This window comes from Entelurus aequoreus, linkage group LG10 (assembly GCF_033978785.1).
Source record: "Entelurus aequoreus isolate RoL-2023_Sb linkage group LG10, RoL_Eaeq_v1.1, whole genome shotgun sequence".
NCBI lineage: Eukaryota > Metazoa > Chordata > Actinopteri > Syngnathiformes > Syngnathidae > Entelurus > Entelurus aequoreus.
The window spans coordinates 77,215,534-77,238,386 of NC_084740.1; the positions used below are offsets into that span (position 1 = coordinate 77,215,534).

At 41.9% G+C, this 22,853-nt stretch overlaps 1 protein-coding gene across 3 annotated transcripts in view; it reads right to left on the reverse strand.

Moving 5' to 3' along the window:
* The window catches only part of si:dkey-100n23.5, a 178,324-nt gene that overhangs the window by 99,925 nt on the left and 55,546 nt on the right, over positions 1-22,853 (reverse strand). For all 3 annotated transcript variants that reach the window (XM_062061738.1, XM_062061737.1, XM_062061739.1), the window contains exon 9: positions 5,926-6,004. In XM_062061738.1, the coding sequence (XP_061917722.1) occupies positions 5,926-6,004 (79 nt within the window). The remainder of the gene's footprint in view (positions 1-5,925; positions 6,005-22,853) is intronic.

Consider the following 22,853-nt stretch of genomic DNA (forward strand, 5'->3'; position numbering starts at 1 on the left):
AGCCACGGCCAGTCGTAACGCATGCTTGGAAGACTAATGAGCTACGCACTAATTACCGCCCGCAATCTCGCCGCCTCGGCCTGTAGAAAGCATCCACCTCACACCGCCGCCGCCTTCCTTCCTTCCTTTCTCCATCCATCCCTCGCTCACTTATTCGCTCGCTCCTCGTCTCTGCGCCGAGCGAGGCGCCACCTACCTACCCCCGCTTTCAAAGCTTGTTGAGATTCTTTCAAGTGAGACTGCCTGCAGCGGAGAGGGAGATAAAGGCGCAGCGCTTCATAAATGTGATAGAGGATGCAAAACGGCGGAGTGAAGGGCGAGACAGGTGGAGCGAGACGGGGAAAGAGCGAAGAAAAAAAATGATATGCGTATAGCGAGACGGGAGGGGGCGAGACAGGCGGATGCTGTGAGATGTTGCCGCTTTTTTGTCATGCCAGTTAGTTATATTCAGATATTAGGAGAGGGTGCCAGCTTCCCGCAAAATTCGTCAAATGTCAACATGAAAGATGGCCACCTAATTCGAGTCTTTCGTAAAAGAAGCCGAGCGAGCAGGCCTTCTGCGCTTGTGCGTGGTGTTGTCATATCAGGGGAATGTCAGCTATGCGGACCTCGCGGAATGCCGCCTCCGGGCTTCTCGGCTGCACCCTCGCAGTGGAAAAGATATATGCGAGCCAAAAGGGACATCCATTCACTAGAAACAGGCTGTTTTCATCCGAAGAGCAGCTGTATGTTTGTTTAGCGAATAAAGGCAATAGACAAAACGTCACATTAGTAGCCAGGAGTAAGTGAGCAATGGGCAGGTATTAAAAGGACTTGGATTGTTCCGACTTTAGACCGCAACAAACGGTATGACAAAAATCTACAAAATCTGGGAAACTTCCTGCGTGCTGTCATCTGTGTAGTTTCCATACAATGAAAACAAATGTAATTCAACATTCAGGTGTAGTCAACTGGCGCCCCCGGGAATGACACCATACATATACATATACACCATGTCTTAGTTCAGTTCAACACTTGGCCAACACATTTTTGCAGCCACTTCCGAAAAACATGAGTGCTCCTGTTGTACAAAGACTTGGAGCACTATAAACACATCCTTGCATAGACATTATAATCCTGCTAGCAAATAGACAACACTGAGGTCCAAACTTGTGCTTTACAAAACTACCGTAATTTCCGGACTATAAACCGCTACTTTTCCCCTCATTCTGGTCCCTGAGGCTTATACAAGGGTGCGGCTTATACAAGGGTGCGGCTTATTTACAGCCTGTTCTTCTCCGACACCGACGAAGAGGATTTGTGTGGTTTTAGTACGCAGGAGGAAGACGATGACACAATGATTAAAGACTGACTTTTCAAATACCGGTAGGCTGGTTATTTTGATAACGTACAGGCGAGCACTTTGTATTACTTTGCACCGTTGTATTATTTGTACTCTGCACGAATGCTGTTCGCCATGTCAAAGATGTGAAAGTTTGATTGAATGATTGAAAGATTTATAGTTAATAGATGGGACGCTTTGCGTTCCCAAACAGTCATCTCTGTCCCGACAATCCCCTCCGTGGTAGCAGGAACCCCTATATACTACGCTAATTACACATCAAAACCCTGCGGCTTATAGTTGGGTGCGGCTTATATATGGAGCAATCTGTATTTTCCCCTAAATTTAGCTGGTGCGGCTTATAGTCAGGTGCGGCTTATAGTCAGGAAATTACGGTAAGGCATTCCCCAAGGCACACCTTTATGTCCTATTTGCCAGTTTATTTCATGATGTCATTTTTGTAACTAAGGTGTTGCAGTCAGTAGTCGGTTGTCCAACTTCTTTAGTTATACTAGTAGTGTTCCTCAAGGTTCCATTTTAGATCCTCTCTTTTTCATCATTTGGGCTATTCAACTGGTGGCCCGCAAGTTCAGCTCGAAAAACTTGTGAGAGACTCACATTTTTGTAGAAGGTCTTAACTCTAGCTAACTTAACAGGCCATGTCTACTCCAATGTCTAATGTAGAGGACGCTGGTTCTCCGGAATATACAAAATAAGACTAACAGCGAAGGAAGAACTCTGGCTTTCTGGCCGATAGGTTGTGGTCCAAATGCTCTAGAAGACATGCTAACATACATATAATACATGTTATGATAATGATAATGATTTGACCAATGACCAATGATTTATGGGCAATTAGTTACTAAGTCCCACCCTGAGCCACTGCATAAAACGTTTTGCTTGATGTGGGCCATAATATTCAACCATCCATCCATCCATTTTCTCCATATTGTCCCTCTCTGGGTCACGGGGGGATAGATAATATATAGACAACCATTCACACTCACATTGACACACTAAGACAGATTCAGTGTTGCCAATCAACCAATCTTGCTCAAATTTGACAAACCTGTCCCCTAAAGGTGTGTACCAAAGTGTGTGGTAATTCAGCAAAACGCCCTTTAGTTACAGCGGGTGTCTTGTAGAGCAGATTGAGCTGTGTGATGAATTACCGTTGCCCGGATCATGTTTTATTTTAGTTTGACTCCCTTAGTTCTGTTTTCAGCACCCCTGAGTTTGTGTTTTAGTTGCCATGGGGGCTGATTATTTTCACCTGCCTCTGACTAGTGTTCGGGACGCTCACCTGCTCCCGGGCACTAATCTTTTCACCACACTCAGTCTGGCTGTCCTGTTTGCTCAATGCAACAAGTTAAGTGTGTTTTCCGTTTGATTCCTGAGCTAAGCTTTGCCATTGGTTTGCTTGTTTTCCATGCTAAGCTTTTCCTTTAGCCCAAGCAATACAGTTGGGGTGCATGTTTGAAAAATGAGATGCTAGACACTAGACAATGCTAGACACTAGACGCATTAGTTTAGGAAAGGGCTGGGCGATATATCAAGTTTGTAAGATATATCGATATATTTTTAAACAAGATATGAATTTAAATAATATCGTAATATCCATAAAAAAATGACCAAACGCCGCTTATTTGTTGTGTTCCTTGTTCTCCCCCGCAACACTCCATGTTAAGCCCCTCCCCTTCCTCCTTCCAAGACGTGCTTGCCGCCGTGTCCTCCCCCCTGCACTGACCCACAACAACAACAACAACACAAGTAAATATGGAGCCTGACTGTGCCACCAGCAGTGTGCCAGTGACCAACTACCAAGTAAAACGCCAACTTCTGCATACTTGCCAACAACTGCGGTTTTCCCGTAATTAGTACGGTTTTTTATAATCCACTCCGGTTTACGACTGCAGTGGTAGAAAATACGGTTTGCAAATTAAAAATAATTAACTTAAAAATCGAAGCTATGTAGCTTAACTACATTTCCCAGTAGCTTGGCAGTAGCTTCGCTACTTTTAAACAAGTAGCGATTTCTGTAGCTTAGCTATTTTTAGACCCATGACACGGTTTGCTAAGCTACATGCTACAAAAGAAGAGAGAGGGGGAAGAGAAAGAGAGAAGTGGACTAGTGCAACTCCACGGGCAGGGGACAAACTGTACAGGAAACATCAATGATGATTGCTTGGTTTATGTATAAGAACATCCGTGATTGGCTGGTTGGTTTAAAATGACAAGTCACGATTGGTTAAGAGTAGAGCAAACATTAGGGACAGGCCAATCAGAGGCAAGATGGGCGGGTCATGGAACCAGGAAGGGAAATCACAACGGATATCCCAAATGACGACAAGAGAGTCGAAGAAGATCAAAGAGAATTTTCAAGTGCAATGTACACTGAAGTGAGGAAGATCATAGCTGCACAATGAAGTCAAGTCACTTACTTGGCGCTGACCACAGACATGTGGTCTAGTAGGACCACAGACATGTGGTCTAGTAGGACCACAGACATGTGGTCTAGTAGGACCCCAGAACCGTACGTGTGTGACAGTCCATTACATCGTCCACTGGGAATTAAAAAGTGCCTGCCTGCAAATGTATTTTTTATCGGAGTTTGATACATTTTGTATTATTTGCACAGCAATGTTATCTATTTTATGTAGAAAGAATATTTTTATATTGTATTTATGTAATTTAATTATGTGCTACTTAAACAGTTTCTTGTCTGTGCTGTTAATATCCATCTTGACTAACTGGCTTCATAAAAGTGTTTACAGTACAGTTGTCATTCACTTTAATTCCACTGAATCTCGCTCAAAAATCAATATCTTTATATGTATACTTTCACCGGAAACTACATTGAAATATATGTATGTAACGATATATATATATAACTTATATATATACTTTATCAGTTTGAACATCAAATATGTTGTCTTTGTAGCATATACAAATGAATGAATAATGGTGTTATTAATCCTGATTACAATATCAATCCAAATAGGTTGATTGGCAACACTAAATGGTCCCTAGTGTGTGAATGTGAGTGTGAATGTTGTCTGTCTATCTGTGTTGGCCCTGTGATGAGGTGGCGACTTGTCCAGGGTGTACCCTGCCTTCCGGCCGAATGCAGCTGAGATAGGCTCCAGCACCCCTCACGACCCCGAAAGGGACAAGCGGTAGAAAATGGATGGCTGGATAATGGTGATTATTTGTTTGCCAATATCGTCCAACTCTACGTTTACTGCAAGATCAAGAGATTCATAAGCCCGGGTCAAATAATGAAAAACAAACTTCTCTTACTAGTTGTTCCCTGTTTTTTAATTTAAAATTAAACCATGGAGGCATGTTGGAGATATTTATAAAATAATCTTGCCTTCTTCTGAGCTTGCTTCATTTGAGACTTTAGTGACACATTTTGCCTTTGTTACGTCCGCAGTTAACGCCATATATGGTAGAACAGGGATTGTCAAATACAGTGCTACTGTTCAAACTGTGTGTAATGTTACAGTGACCAAAAATATGAATGATATTCTTGTTTAATTAAACCTATGCCTTGTTTTTAATACTTAGGCCTACTACGCTACTGTATTTTAATGTTGGTCATTATAGTGGAACGTGGAGAGCCAAGTTTTTTTCTGAGGTGGTACTTGGTGAAAAAAGTTTGAGAACCACCACTGTGCTAGAGGTTTACCCAAAGAGCTTTGCACGAGTCTGCCATTTTTTTTCAGTTGTATTCAATCATTTTTTTCTTTTTCTCTATCCTCTTGTTGGGGGACAGACTGGCTCGTACATGCACATGCATTCTAAAATTCTCCGCTGTAGCCATTTCTAATAAAACGCATTGTATAGTTCTAACTTATATCTGTCAGTTGATTTGATATGTAAACACTTCAAATTACAAAATGGCAGGCGAAGTGTTTTAAATGTAGAAAAAAAACAAAACCATAATGTGACCCCTTTAAGTAGTCACAACGCCACATAATATTGAGAGGAAATGTGTAAAAATGACCGCAGTCAAGCATATAAAGTAGAAGAGGTTAACCAAATTGTTTTCATTGGCCCTCACCATTGATGATCAAACCAATAACTTCACCACAGAAAAGATGCAATCTCTTTCAAATGAGCATAGGTGTTAAAGGTCCCCATCTGAACCCGACTGCCTTCATTCCAGTGGCGCCACCCTAATGCGATGATACTGACGCTGCTAGTTCTTTCAATCCCTATAGCTTAGGGCACTGCCTATCTCCATTGAAGAAGAGCACCTAACCAAAGCTGCAGGAATAGAACGTAAGCAGCAAGACAAAGACAAAATGCTGTGGGGAAATGTGTATTGCCAAGATCTGCGAAGGCTGCAAGCATTGACAGACCGGTCAAACAAACCTGTTGGAAGAAGGGAATAAGGGCAAAATATCCAAAATGTCAAGTATTTATAGGCCTGCTCCAGGACTTTGACCCTGGCAAAGTCAGAGAATTGGCACAGCTGTTGAGTGCTCGTGTTTTCCACTCAGATAAGTCCCCCTCACTTATTTATCGTCAAAGTCTTCACTGTTGATTTGATGCGTCTTAAAAAGGTCAAACCATATGGATGCGGCCTAATGACTCACCCGGTTATTGGCCACGCAGATGATCCTGGCGTAGCAGCAGATCATCAGCAGGATGAGCGTGAACAGCGGCACGTACCATCTGCGAGGTGACCCAATGAGAAAAGACAATATGAACAAAGTATTTCCAACACATACTGTGATACATGAGGTTGAGCCACATGTCTTAATACGGTTCATAAATGCGCAGCACGCATTTCTTCTTGGTTTTGTGTTTTGCTGCTGTCTGCAGGACGCTGAACTGAGAGTTTGAGGCTTTTTTTGGTGCAGAGAAAGTGAAAAATGCTTGTTTAGTCAGTGCTTTTTTTTATTCTCTTAACTTTTCACTGCAGTTCACTGGGTTCCTGTGCCTCTTGCAAGGTCCAATCAAGCAAGTTTTCATATCAATAGTAGGGGTGCAGCGGTGCATGTATTCGTGAATACATGTACTGTACCGGAAATTGACCCAGCCGTGATCTTAAAACTGAGGTACGGCGTACAGTTAAACCATAATTATCTGAAGCCACCAACACACTTTTTTTAACAATTAAATGCATGCAAAATGTATTCTAATAACCACAAAAACACATTTATGAAATTAATAACATTTACAGAACAGTATATAGCACTTTTTCACAAATGTCTCAAAGAGCTCTAGAAAACCAATACATCGTAGCTTGTTGGTGATCAGCTTCATTTATACCAGTGTGGTGGCAATGGGAGCAAGGTGGGTTAAGTGTCTTGCTCAAAGACACAGTGGCAGGCAGAAGATGGACTTGAACAAGGAACCATCAAGTTTCTGGACAGCCGCTCTACCCGCTAAGCTACTCCGCCCCGTGTAGACAAGCAGAAGTCATACTCAAGTCAAATGTATGTTTGTTTTACATTGTTAAATAGGTATTTATGAATATATATAATATATATAAATATAATCCATCCATCCATCCATTTTCTACCGCTTATTCCCTTTTGGGGTCGCGGGGGGCGCTGGAGCCTATCTCAGCTACAATCGAATTACCTATTAAATATATATGTGATTTATATTATATATAAATTACACCTGAAACCATTCACTTGATTTTGTTGGACAATAGAACTTGGAGCTTCTTGTCAGAATGGAAAGAAAATTATAAAAATGGTTGCATTTTCTAAACACAGTGTCTTGCTTAATGACTTTTGCCACTTCTTTGTTATTCAATGAACTATTACTGCGCTATTATTTTGTCAAGAATAATACAGATAACTTGACGATTCTCAAGATGGACACCGATAACTTATTCATATTTATTACTTAAATGGAACTGTAGTTTGTGCACAGCTTTCTTTGCGGCTGATGTTGGTGCAGCTTCTTAAGCGTCTTCGTAGGCTTTCAAAACATCGTTGTAACGATGCTGTAATGATGCAGGGGGCTGATAAGGTTTGACATGTTGTGGCTCAATGTTTTACTCCAATATTTAGTGTAAATATCACACAAAAACTTTTACTCTAGCACCGTGAAGAAGTCCTACATGATCAACACCATGTTTGTTGACAGTGGTTAGGGCGGGGGTCGGCAACCAGCGGCTCTTCAGCGCCGCCCTGGTGGCTCCCTAGAGCTTTTTCAAAAATGGATGAAAATGGATGGAGACGAGGGAAAAAATATATTTTTATTCTAAATTTGGTTTCTGTAGGACAAACTTGACACAAACCTTTCTAATTGTTAGAAATCCCACTGTTTATATTAAACATGCTACACTGATGCGAGTATTTGGTGAGTGGCGTGTTGCAGCTCCAGACAGATTTGTTTTTGTACTTTTGGTCCAATATGGCTCTTTCAACATTTTGGGTTGCCCACCCCTGGCTTAGGGGAATCCAGCGCGGTACAGGTACAGGTACAGGAAAAGGAGCGCTTGATTCGCTCACCCTATCTGACCCGCAGCACCACACTTGCCAACCTTGAGATCTTTCACTTAAAGTGCGCGTGAAGAATGCACTACAGACCCGATAAACCCAGATACGTCCAAAAGTATTACCGTTTTAAATTAAAATTTTACAAAAACTGTGACTGATATGCACTTTAATAAACTGACTGACTGACTGGTGCTAGCTTGCTAACTTTAATGCTAACATGAAAACAAAAGACATTAACTGCGTTCCCCCTTAAGAAATGACATACCACAATCTAAACTTGTAAACACATTGCTGTGTGAGCAACTAAGATATTTAATTGTACACATTGAACCTACAAGCAAAAAAGATGGGAATTAACCTTAAAGACAATCAGTGAAGCATAAGAAAATCAAAACATGCAAATTAGTGGGTTTTTTAACATTGTGTCTATTTTTTTATTTAAATAACTTGGTGCAAAGATTTCAGCGTGTATGTAAGTATTTTTTGAGCACATTCAACAATGAAAGGTTCATATCTGTAGTATATGTTCCTGTGTTGGATGTTATTTCTCCACATAACAAGCTCGTCAGTCAAGTGGCTAATTGCTGTGAAACAAATAAGTGCTGGTACTTTACAGCGCCTGACCAAAATATTCAAGCACTTTTTAAAAAACCTTATGAACGCAACACGACAATTGATGACGCACTGTTGAGAAATTCAAGCTCCCCTTTTGACTGACCGATGGCGCTACACTTTTCTAATGTCCGATAGGGAAGAGTTGCGTGTTAATTAAGCTCGCTGACGGGTGGGTCCCTAGTTTCCTCAAGCCGAGGCGAGTGCCGGAGACAAAAGGCTGCAAAGTCACTCACATCACGGGAAAATGCACCGCCTTCCTGGGAGGATGGCGGGCCTGACAATCAAGGGGAGGTGCCTTGGCGAGGAACATGTCAGGTATTTCTGACCGGATGAAAGAAAGAGAGAAGCGATAGAAGGGGGTTGGCGGCGGCAGTGATGGCTTTGTTGGAATGGCAGCTTTGTGTTATGCAACCTCTCGGGAGGTGATGTAAGCTCAGAGGTGTTTCAACCTCTCCCTGTAATCACAAAACGGAGGCCTTTGTCTCGCTTTGATAGGCAGGTCCGTGGACGCTGCGCCTCTGTTCTGTAAAAGCAAAGCGAGGCGGCATAGAAAAAGGAAAGATACTGCTTCCCTGGTTGAGCTTTAGCCCAATGCAGCAGCTTATAGACAACATCCTTTCTCATCGTAAACAATGCAATTCATTTATTCAAGGGTCAAACTGTCACTATCATGAAAGCATTTCTATTACACTTAACATTATTCATAATTGTGTGTACAATGCGTGTATAATTACGTTCAAATGTTCTTCCTCGTGTTTCACGTTAGTTGATGCAAAAAGCAAGAAAAAGCCAAAGAAAAATGAGCATAGTTTAAATGTTGATGCTCATAGACTTCCTGTGGTTTGACACTAACTGTGACTTTAGCGGTTGTACTTATTGTTAGCCTCTTTCACACAGCTGCACTGTCAAGAGACACTGTTACAATTATACACTTCAATTCACACATTTGTCTTGAATGTCATTATTCTTCATTTGAAGAACACACACTCTGCCTGACTGCAGTTATTATTACAGATGGCCGATAATATCAGAGTGCCGACATTATCGGCCGATAAATGCTTTCAAATGTAATATCGGAAATTATCGGTATCGGTTTCAAAAAGTAAAATGTATGACTTTTTAAAAGGCCGCTGTGTACACAGACGTAGGGAGAAGTACAGAGCGCCAATAAACCTTAAAGGCACTGCCTTTGCAAATGTGAATGCAAGACATACTTGGTCAACAGCCATACAGGTCACACTGAGGGTTGCCGTATAAACAAGTTTAACACTGTTACAAATATGCGCCACACTGTACATATACATTCACTGTACAAACACACATACTGTATACACATACTGTACATATACATTCACTGTACAAACACACATACTGTATACACATACTGTACATATACATTCACTGTACAAACACACACATACACATACTGTACATATACATTCACTATACAAACACACACATATACATACTATACATATACATTCACTGTACAAACACACACATACACATACTGTACATATACATTCACTATACAAACACACACATACACATACTATACATATACATTCACTGTACAAACACACACATACACATACTGTACATATACATTCACTATACAAACACACACATATACATACTATACATATACATTCACTGTACAAACACACACATACACATACTGTACATATACATTCACTATACAAACACACACATACACATACTATACATATACATTCACTGTACAAACACACACATACACATACTGTACATATACATTCACTGTACAAACACACATATACACATACTGTACATATATATTCACTGTACAAACACAGATATACACATACTGTACATATACAAGTACATATGCACACATACACTCATGCACATAATCACGTTTTATGAAACATATATTGATGTTGTTGCCCTAGGGTAAACTGGGTATAACACATGGCACTCTGTCAAAGCTTAACCTATTGTTACTATAACAATCTACAAGGTTAATGTAAGTTGCTTCTCTTTCTTCCCCTCCATTTTTCTGCATTCTTTCGTATCTCAAGTTATCATTGCGTATATGTATTGTTGCATTTGAACAAGTGTATTGTTGATAATATAGGTAAAGTATTGGTATTGTTTATTATCAATAGCACTATTTCTATTGGTATTTGTATTGCTCCATTTTTAGTGTAATAATGTTCATTGTCATTTCTGTATTATTATTTATTTTCGCAAACTGCTTATTTGCTATTACTTTTACCATCATATTTGTACATGTCCTATTTGCTGATGCTGTTGTTGTTGTTGTTGTGTTTGCTGTTGTTGTTGTTGTCTCTCTGTCTAATCCCCCTCTTGTCCCCACAATTCCCCCCTCTGTCTTCCTTTTTCTCTCTTTCTATCCCCTCCTGCTCCGGCCCGGCTGCACCAAATGATAATATAAATACATTGCATAAAGTCAAATACAAATAAGGCAACAAGAGAAGTATCCTACACTTCTCTTTTGCAAAGTAAATGTGAACAGCCGATATGATCATCTACATCTACTGTATGATTTGCCTGAGAAGCTGGACAGGACAAAAAATAAAAAAATACAAAAATAAATATACAAATATGTGCCACACTGTGAACCCACACCAAACAAGAATGACAAACACATTTCGGGAGAACATCCGCACCGTAACACAACATAAACACAACAGAACAAATACCCAGAACCCCTTGCAGCACTAACTCTTCCGGGATGCTACAATATACACCCCCCCCGCCCCCCCACCCGACCTCAACCCCCCACCCTGCCCACCTCAACCTCCTCATGCTCTCTCAGGGAGAGCATATCCCAAATTCCAAGCTGCTGTTTTGAGGCATGTTAAAAAAAGAATGCACTTTGTGACTTCAATAATAAATATGGCAGTGCCATGTTGGCATTTTTTTCCATAACTTGAGTTGATTTATTTTGGAAAACCTTGTTACATTGTTTAATGCATCCAGCGGGGCATCACAACAAAATGAGGCATAATAATGTGTTCATTCCACCACTGTATATATCTGTATCGGTTGATATCGGAATCGGTAATTAAAGAGTTGGACAATATCGGAATATCGGATATCGGCAAAAAAGCCATTATCGGACATCTCTAGTTATTATCTGTTGTTTTGGAGACATTGATACGTGCTGTAATATGAAAAGAATAATGTCTCTGAAAGTGTAACCCCAAGTAACCTCAAGCTGTCTTCAATAGCTAAAGAATGGTACAAAGGTCAAGTTATTAAAAAGGAGGAACGAGCCTCAGATATCAATATTTTAATACATAATTAAGGGGCTACTTTCCAAAGTTTCTTCTTTTTCCAGTTTTGGGCTTTTGGAGTTTTGCCTTGTGTTTAGATCAGGGGATGTTGTCGTGGTTTGTGCAGCCCTTTGAGGCATTTCTGATTAAGGGCTATACAAACAAACTGGGATTGATTAATTGATCATTTATCATTTTAATTCAAATTAGCTACACATTCTTTTGACAAAAGTGATCTTCTTCTTTTTTTTTTTTTATAATGTCCTGCCCAGCTTCTTGGGCAAATCATATAGCAGATGTAGATGCCCATATCGGCTGTTCAGATGTACTTTACAAAAGAGAAGTGTAGGATACTTCTCTTGTTGCCTCATTTGTATTTGACTTTATTAAATGTACTTATATTATCATTTGGTGCAGCCGGGCCGGAGCAGGAGGGGATAGAAAGAGAGAAAAAGGAAGACAGAGGGGGGAATTGTGGGGACAAGAGGGGGATTAGACAGAGAGACAAAAACAACAACAGCAAACACAACAACAACAACAACAACAACAACAACAGAGCAACATCAGCAAATACGACATATACAAATATGATGGTGAAATTAATAGCAAATAAGCAGTTAGCGAAAATTTAAAAAAAAATACAGAAATGACAATGAGCATTATTACACTAAAAATGGAGCAATATGAATACCAATAGAAATAGTGCTATTGATAATAAACAATACCAGTACTTTACCTTTATTATCAACAATACAATTGTTCAAATGCAACAATACATATACGTAATGATAACTTGAGATACGAAAGAATGCAGAAAAATGGAGGGGAAGAAAGAGAAGCAACCTTAACCTTGTAGATTGTTATAGTAACAATAGGTTAAGCTTTGTCAGTGTGCCATGTGTTATACCCAGTTTACCCTAGGGCAACAACGTTAATATATGTTTGATGAAACGTGATTATGTGCATGAGTGTATGTGTGCATATGTACTTGTATATGTACAGTATGTGTATATGTGTGCTTGTACAGTGAATGTATATGTACACTATGTGTATATGTGTGTTTGTACAGTGAATGTATATGTACAGTATGTGTATACAGTATGTGTGTTTGAACAGTGAATGTATATGTACACTATGTGTATATGTGTGTACAGCGAATGTATATGTACAGTATGTGTATACAGTATGTGTGTTTGAGCAGTGAATGTATATGTACAGTATGTGTAAATGTGTGTTTGAGCAGTGAATGTATATGTACAGTATATGTATGTGTGTGTTTGTACAGTGAATGTATGTGTAATGTAAAAGTGATCTTCTTCGATAGCCTTGGAGTGGCCCCCACCCTCGTGAACACTAAACCACTTGACCGTGGACTCTTTGACCCAGTAGACTTGTCTGTTCATTTACTGTAAAGAGAGTGAATCATTCTTAATCGGTGCTCACTTTTGCAGAAGTTTGCTTGTGGAGGCACCTGCTCGGGTTGCTGACATACGGACTCCACAATGCTTTTCCAGGAGTGACATCAACTCTGGCAAATTGACCTGTGACCTGTTTTAATAAATGCCAGTGAAATCTTCCAGAAAATCCCACCTCTGACTATACAGCAAAAGAACACGGGTGGAGTGTAACAATTGCTGCCTGGTCACCTGCTTTGGCTGCTCATGGGTAGACTCTAACCACATGTATCGCTCTTCTAATTTTCCCGCTTAACGGCAGTATTAGAGCCGTAGCACAGGCGGGACGCTGCCTGTGCATAACGGTATTCTGCAATGGCGGAAAGGTTGAACACCTGAGACTCACTTTTACACTTCAAATGTTGCAAGTACATCAAACTAGACGGTGGCTCTAACATCGTCACGCGTCTTATTATCTGATGCCATGTTGCTTTGTGGAAGCGCAATCACGACAATCTTGGGTAAAACCACTTACCATTACATTTTGTAATCATAGTTTTTGCTTTCAATTGAACTATTAATCATAATTTCACGTCATGCCTGCTTATAAGACTGATAAACAGACAATAATCACTGAATTTGTACACCCCACTTTTCATAGGATTCCGTTTTCAATGTGAAAATCAGTCTCTCCGAACATGTCAAGTAACAAACTACACCTGGGGTCTCCAACCTTTTGTCTTCTGAGAGCTACTTTTGCAAAATGAAAATCGCAGAGAGCTACTCATTTTTGCAACATTTCTTTTCATAGCTCATTTCGACCTAAACAAAGAGAACAAGCTCGTTTTGCCAGAAGTTGTTGCACAAATGTTAGTATTCACAACTCACATTTTGTCTTGTAAAAAATCTACCACAAGATGTGTTCTGCACCTCATGTTTCAGAATGTATTCTCTCTAGTTCCGTTTTTAAATCACTATAAAAGCTACTTTGACAAAAATAAAATATTTTGTGTGTTATTTATTAAACTGGCAACATTCCAATTTTACTTGAATTAGGATCAGGTCTATTTGTGCTATTTGGTGTTAATTTGAGATTGCATAATGTAGACATTTAATAGTTATGCAAATGCTGAGAGTTTAAGCAAACATTCTTTGACTCTTTACTGAGGTACTCAAAATCAATTGGCGAGCTACCGGGAACTCACAAACTACTGGTTGGAGACCACTAAACTAGGCCGTCTTCCCACTCCACCCAATTAAGTGCCCAAACAATGAATCCAGGTCTCTGTACTTTTTGTTTAATGCGTATGGCTGCAAAATAACACACCATGGGGCCAAAGAAAGTTATGAGTTGTAGCATACTGCTGTGGGGTTGCGGAAACACGACAGTGTAACGTGTTGTGCATAACACATTACCTCATGTACACACGGGCACAGCAATTTTTGAAAAGGCGGGCCCCCTACATCATATCCTGTACACACCGATGCAGCCATTTTGAAGAGCTTTGATGCTAACGGCACTTCTGACGAGTTTACTTCCACAATTGTCAGCTTGTCTTAGAGATCTCTTTGTGTGATCCGTAATGCTTTAAATGTCCAAACTCTCAATCTCGCTGTATAGCTTCAGGTTGCGAGACAACCACTGAGCTAGCTTTTGAGCTACTTAGTTAGCCTCTGGCTTGCGGCACCTTCAGTGGAAGTGGTTGCTGCCGTCAAGTACGACCGCCAATTTCAGTTTACAAGCACAGTGTCCTGTTGTTGGTTGTTGTAAAATGTTCTTTATAACGTTGTTTATTTTTCACACGTCCATTAAAGATATGATTCATGTATGATGGCTCAGGTGTGATTGACTACAATAGTCTAACAGCTGCTGATGGTGAGGTAGGCAAGGTTTACTGTTAAGAGAAAAGTGGCAATAGTCTACATTGAAACACAGAATAAGGATACACTTCCAGGTCAGAGGTGACTATGACGTGTGCACATGTGTATCCGGCTTAGTGTAGAAGTGGCCTTAAAGGCCTACTGAAATGAATGTTTTTATTTAAACGGGGATAGCAGATCCATTCTATGTGTCATACTTGATCATTTTGCGATATTGCCATATTTTTGCTGAAAGGACTTAGTATAGAACAACGTCGATAAAGTTCGCAACTTTTGGTCTCTGATTAAAAAAAAGCCTTGCCCCTACCGGAAGTAGCGTGACGTTGTAGGTTGTTCATTCCCTCATATTTTCCTATTGTTTTCAACGCAGCTAGAGCGATTCGGACGATTACCCCATTCATTTGAGCGAGGATGAAAGATCGTGGACGAGGAACGTTAGAGTGACGGACTAGAAGGCAGTGAAATACATATTTTTTTTCGCTCTGACCGTAACTTAGGTACAAGCTGACTCATTGGATTCCACACTCTCTCCTTTTTCTATTGTGGATCACGGATTTGTATTTGAAACCACCTGGGATACTATATCCTCTTGAAAATGAGAGTCCAGAACGCGAAATGGACATTCAGTGCCTTTTATCTCCACGACAATACATCGGCGAAACGCTTTAGCTATGAGCTAACGTGATAGCATCGTGCTTTAACTGCATATAGAGACAAAAAAATAAACCCCTGACTGGAAGGATAGATAGAAAATCAACAATACTATTAAACCGTGGACATGTAAATACACGGTTAATGCTTTCCAGGCTGGCGAAGGTTAACAATGCTGTGCTAACGATGTCATTGAAGCTAACTTAGCAACTTAGCAACCGGACCGCACAGAGCTATGCTAAAAACATTAGCTCTCCACCTACGCCAGCCAGCCCTCATCTGCTCATCAACACCCGTGCTCACCTGCGTTCCAGTGATCGGCGGAAGGACGAAGGACTTCACCCGATGTGTTTGGCGGCCCGGAGACGTAGGAATTCAAGGTGAGGTCGCCGGCTAGCGCGTCTGCTCTCCAACAAAGTCCTCCTGGTTGTGTTGCTGTAGTCCGCTGCTAATACACCGATCCCACCTACAACTGTCTTCTTTGCAGCCTTCATTGTTCATCAAACAAATTGCAAAAGATGTCCAGAATACTGTGGAATTATGAAATGAAAACAGAGCTTTTTGTATAGGATTCTACGGGGTACCATAACTTCCGTTTAACTGACTTCGTCATGCGCATACGTCATCATACCGTGACGTTTCAGCCGGATATTTCCCGGGAAATTTAAAATGTCACTTTATAAGTTAACCCGGCCGTATTGGCATGTGTTGCAATGTTAAGATTTCATCATTGATATATAAACTATCAGACTGCGTGGTCGCTAGTAGTGGCTTTCAGTAGGCCTTTAAGTTTGTTGTAATGTTGTATTATAGTGTATTGAAAGTGTGCAGTTTTTTTTTTACTATAGTAGAGACTCTTTTGAGGGTAGAACCAATTATTTATATTCTTATGGGGAACTCTGCTTCACTATACAAACTTTTCGGTTGGCGAATCATGTTGAAGAACAATTAAGTACGTAGATCGAGGTTTACTGCATTTTTTAAGGTGAAAATTGCTTCGGATTTCACACACTTTGGTCTCCTTTAAAACGAAAATCACTGCATGTTTATTTTAATCGATAATCATTTTCATTAATAATTACTTAACAATTGACAGCCTAGTTCAAAATAATTCCCCTTTTAAAAGCTAAAGGTTAGCGGCGACACTATTTTACAGGATCCGAATGCGCGGACGGATAACAGAAAACCGCCACTTGAAACAACAACTACAAGACAAATCTAATTCCGATTCAAACTGAAAACCGCATTTCATCAAACAAAAAGCGAGGGAATCCGGGATTATCGGCGCTCGTTTCACAGCAGGAAACGTGCTGCAGAGAAGCCACGCTGTTTTTTTATGCGTTGCCTCACAAGTCTGCTAGGAAATGTCAATAAACAAAGAAGAGCCTCTTTGAACATGTGTGTGTGCGAACGTGCACATGGCTTCAATAATGGCTGGGACAATGATGAAAGAATTTCAGGGGTGAGGGTAGGCGCGATGGGGGAAACCTGCGCGAGGGGGGAGACCTGCGCGAGCGTCACCCCGTGTGATTTAATAACCCACTCTCCGGAATAAACAGCGTCCAATTACGCCAGCGCGCGTCCCGTTAATGATGGAGAGACGGGGTGGGCGGATGGCGGGAGAGCGGAATGGGAGTGAGGCGGGGGGTGGCATTTTTAACGACAGCAAGAGGAGGGCGAGGAGGCGGTGGCGGTGAGGAGGAGAGAATGACGGGCGGCAGCTACAAAGTGCTCTAATTAGCATGATAATGATCTGCCATTAGAGTCCTGCTCTACAGCTGAGCGCTACCCGCAGTAGGAGCGAGAGCGAGAGCGAGACGGGAATGGAAAGAAAGGCAAATAGAGGCGGGGAGAAAAGAGGATTCCGAGCGAGGCATGGGATGACAAAGATGAGGAATAAAGGTGGGGGGGGACAAGAGGATTGAAGGGGTCGGGAACAGAAAGAAGAGAAATTAGAAAGAGGGACAAGGTGATTAAAAATAGAGAGAGAACACGGCGGATACGGGAGAGATGTCTAAAAAGACGGTGTTGGCAGGAAGACTACGGCGCTTGGAACTTGAAGAAAGATCTTCAGAGGCACGCGCAGATTGAATTCCCCCCCCACCCTCGCCCTGTGATGTGAAGGACGCTGCTCGGATGAAAGAAGCCTTAATGGAAGCGCTCAGCGGAAGATGAGAGTGCAGCGGAGACCTGTCGTTCCTGGTTAGCGCTCCATTGCGGCGACTCAACTTTGACCTGACGGATTTGCCAAAAAGATCCGAAAATATCTGTTCAACCGTTTTTTAATCGCCAAAAACTCTAAGATATAACTATAGTCTGACTCCTAACTGTAAAACCATCAAAGTTCTCAAGAAAGCAAAAAGGTGGCGTGACACTGTGCATCCTGCCAACTAATCTAGCCAATAACCCTTCAACAAGAAATGAAAATCATTTTTCAGGAATAATCCACTGTATTATTTAGAAATATTCTTTGAGTCCGCAAAGCACCGTGTTAGTTAGATTAGTGCAAAGGAGTAACCTTTTTCTTCCAGCCATTTGAAAGTCTCTTGATAACAGCAGCAGTATGGCTGGATTGGTCATATATGACTTGTCACTTCTGTGTTCAAACACAACTTCAATTCAACGGGAAGACAACTAAAGAGTGAAATTCATAAACCACAAATTCAGGAATTTGAGCACGGATAGTTAGGGTTAGGTTGGTTGGCCCCTAACCACATGCTTGCAGGTTTGATCCTCAGTCTCCCTGTGACCATTTGGAAATATCAAGCAACATACTTACTTGCCAACACTCACGATTTTTCCAGGAGACTCCCGAATTTCAGTGCCCCTCCCGACAATCTTCCGGGGCAACCATTCTCCCGAATTTGTCCCGATTTTCACCCGGACAACAATATTAAGGGCGTGCCGTGATAGCACTGCCTTTAACGTCCTCTTCAACCTGTCGTCACGTCCTCCTTTTCGCCATACAGACAGCGTGCCAGCCCAGTCACATGTTGTATGAAGCTTCTGCAGACACCCGTAAGTGACTGCAAGACATACTTGATCAACAGCCACACAGGTCACACTGAGGGTGGCCGTATAAACAAGTTTAACACTGTTACAAATATGCGCCACACTGTCAACCCACACCAAACAAGAATGACAAACACATTTCGGGAGAACATCCGCACCGTAACACAACAGAACAAATACCCAGAACACCTTGCAACCCTAACTCTTCCGGGCTACCACACATACGCCCCCCCAACCCCGCCCACCTCACCCGACGCATGGGAGGGGGGGGGGTATATTGTAGCCCGGAAGAGTTAGGGTTGCAAGGTGTTCTGGGTATTTGTTCTGTTGTGTTTGTGTTGTGTTACGGTGCGGATGTTCTCCCGAAATGTGTTTGTCATTCTTGTTTGGTGTGGGTTGACAGTGTGGCGCATATTTGTAACAGTGTTAAACTTGTTTATACGGCCACCCTCAGTGTGACCTGTGTGGCTGTTGATCAAGTATGTCTTGCAGTCACTTACGTGTGTGTACAGAAGCCAAATACAACATGTGACTGGGCTGGCACGCTATTTGTACAGGCTGTAGAGGGCGCTAAAGGCAGTGGCATCATGGCACGCCCTTATTATTGTTGTTTGGGTGAAAATCGGCCGACATTCGAGAGAATGTGTGCCCAGAAATTCAGGAGTTTCCCGGAAAAATCGGGAGGTTTGCCAAGTATGACGCTGTCAAGCGCCATTCATATAAAAATTGCGGGCCGCACTAACATAACATTTTCATATTAAGGTGCGGGCCGCAAAATAACGTCTCACGGGCTGCATTTGGCCCGCGGGCTGCGTGTCTGAGACCCCTGCTCTAGACATTTAAGCGTTATATAAATAATGTATGTATGCCCTGGCACACCATTATCATAATTTCATGACCGAAGAAAAAAACTTTTTCCACTTTTATACTGAAATAAATACACCTACAACTTATTAAATACAATTATAGTAAAAACTAGCGGCAGCGGTAAAGTTTAGATCCATGAAGGAAAGAAGAAAGTGAATGAATGTTTATAACTGAATATATTTACATATGCATAAAAATGAGTTTTCTTTTTGTAATATATTTTTTAATGAATTAAGTAACGTTTATGACAACCTTTTTCCAAAACACAATATAGAATGTGAGATACAACAGGATAATGCATACATTTATATTTATTTATTTATTTTTATTGTCTGCATTTTAATTTTGCTTTTATTTTCTTTCATTTCACTTTGTTGTCTGTGAAGCACTTTGAGTCTGCCTTGTGTATGAAAAGCGCTATACAAATAAAGTTGCCTTGCCTTGCCTTTATCATTTGTTTTCGATTACCAAAATGTGGGACCCCAAAAGTTTACTGTGGGACCCCATTTTTATGACTTCATGGGGTCCCTGGGACTGCATTTTGAAAATTCCTAGCGCCAACACTGCGCCACTAAAAAGATCGGATTTGACCAAAAAAAATGAGAATTGCACATCTGACTCTGCAGTGTGACCGTAGCCTTAGAAAGAAACCTGGCTTTTAAGTGTTCTTCCAATTAATTTCCAATATTGCCCAGAAGTGCCAATTTTGTGGACCTCTGTAGCTCCGAACCACCACCTACTGCAGACTGAATTGTACTTTTACACACAAACCTGGCTTTAAAGACCTACTGAAAGCCACTACTAGCGACCACGCAGTCTGATAGTTTATATATCAATGATGACATCTTAACATTGCAACACATGCCAAAACGGCCGGGTTAACTTATAAAGTGACATTTTAAATTTCCCGCTAAACTTCCGCTTGAAAACGTCTATGTATGATGACGTATGCGCGTGACGTCGAGGGTTTAAATGGAAGTATTGGGACACATTGTATCCAATACAAAAAGCTCTGTTTTCATTTCATAATTCCACAGTATTCTGGACATCTGTGTTGGTGAATCTTTTGCAATTTGTTTAATGAACAATGAAGACTGCAAAGAAGAAAGCTGTAGGTGGGATCGGTGTATTAGCGGCGGACTACAGCAACACAACCAGGAAGACAGAGATGGATAGCAGACGCGTTAGCCGCCGAACTCACCTTAACTTCCTCGGTCTCGCCGACCGCATCTGTGATCGGGTGAAGTCCTTCGTCGCACCGTCGATCGCTGGAACGCAGGTGAGCACGGGTGTTGATGAGCAGATGAGGGCTGGCTGGCATAGGTGGAGCGCTAATGTTTTATCATAGCTCTGTGAGGTCCCGTTGCTAAGTTGCTAAGTTAGCTTCAGCGTCGTTAGCAACAGCATTGTTAAGCTTTGCCAGGCTGAGAATTATTAACCGTGTAGTTACATGTCCATGGTTTAATAGTATTGTTGATCTTCTGTCTATCCTTCCAGTCAGGGGTTTATTTATTTAGTTTCTATCTGCATTTGAGCCAGATGCTATCACGTTAGCTCAGTAGCTAAAGAGCTTCGCTGATGTATTGTCGTGGAGATAAAAGTCACTGTGAATGTCCATTTCGCGTTCTGGACTCTCATTTTCAAGAGGATATAGTATCCCAGGTGGTTTAAAATACAAATCTGTGATCCACAATAGAAAAAGGAGAGAGTGTGGAATCCAATGAGCCAGCTTGTACCTAAGTTATGGTCAGAGCGAAAAAAGATATGTTTGCACTGCATTCTAGTCAGTCACTCTAACGTTCCTCATCCACGAATCTTTCATCCTCGCTCAAATTAATGGGGTAATCGTCGCTTTCTCGGTCCGAATCGCTCTAGCTGCGTTGAAAACAATAGGAAAATATGAGGAAGCGAACAACTGACTACGTCACGCTACTTCCGCTACAGGCAAGGCTTTTTTTTATCAGAGACCAAAAGTTGCGAACTTTATCGTCGTTGTTCTCCACTAAATCCTTTCAGCAAAAATATGGCAATATCGCGAAATGATCAAGTATGACACATAGAATGGATCTGCTATCCCCGTTTAAATAAAAAAATGTCATTTCAGTAGGCCTTTAAGGTGTTGTGCATATTCATTCCTATTGATGCAGAGGAGCCAAGATTTTGTCGAGCAGTCAACAAACCGCAGTGTGTCTCGCTCAACATAGCCGCTACTTTAAAATTGCGGGGTGCATTAATATTTCATGTCCACAGATAAATGCTTCCTACGTGGTGGTGATTAGCATTCATTGGCGAACACACTTTTCTCATCTCCTGGCACAGCAGGGTCAACAAAAACGTGAGGAGAGCGGTGAGTCAGCACAACTGGAGCGCGCACTCTTGAAAGTTCTCCTTACTCTCACGAGGCCTCATTCCTGCTTGGGCCGTCTGCACGCTACGCATGATGAAGACACACTGCGCGGCGAGGGCCACGAGACCGGGTCCATCCATTTCCCTTAGGCTCATCTCCATCATCCATTTCCCTTAGGCTCATCTCCATCCCGCTCCCTCGCCTGCTGAGTTACGCCCGCTCTCTGTCGCGCCTTCCATCTTTCTCATTTTCACCTCTCGCCCTCCTTCCCCTTTCCACCTCCCGCTGCTGCCTCTCCGCCGTGTTTTTTAACACGCGCGCGGCTTCCTCCTTGACGGGCGCTGCCTTGGCCTCTAATCTCTCATCTGGTTTGATGTAATTAGAGCTAATGATGATTCCCTGATCCTCTGAGCGGCTCGTCCCCCTGGGCCACAACAGCGAGGAAAACTAGAAAGAGCCGGGGAGCAGAGGAGCGCTGATAAAAGAGACACAGGCTCGTTTAGCACAGCGGATAGCATGTTGTGTGTGTGTGTGTGTGTGTGTGTGTGTGTGTGTGTGTGTGTGTGTGTGTGTGTGTGTGTGTGTGTGTGTGTGTGTGCGCCTGCCTGCTTGTGTGCGTGCGCGCTTATTTGTTTAGAAAGATTGATTCCCTGCTGATGCCGCGAGCGGCAACGCAATTACCTTGGCCCGCAGCGAAGCGCTGTCGTGTGTGTGTGTGTGTGTGTGTGTGTGTGTGTGTGTGTGTGTGTGTGTTTAAGTGTCTTGCACAGGGGCGGGGGGGATTGGCAGACTTAGGGCCGGTTGCAGAAAGCGGCAGACAGGAATAATCCTTCATAGCCGTCCTGAACACTTAAATACACAAAAGTAGCGACTCCCGTAAATCTGACAAGCACACACACAAAAACCCACACTTTTTAGCCCCACGCCGAGGGTTGGAGGAGGGGAGGGGGGATCACCCGCAGGCTCCCCTGATACGCAACCCCTTCACATTCCCGACCCCCTCTACCAGGCTTT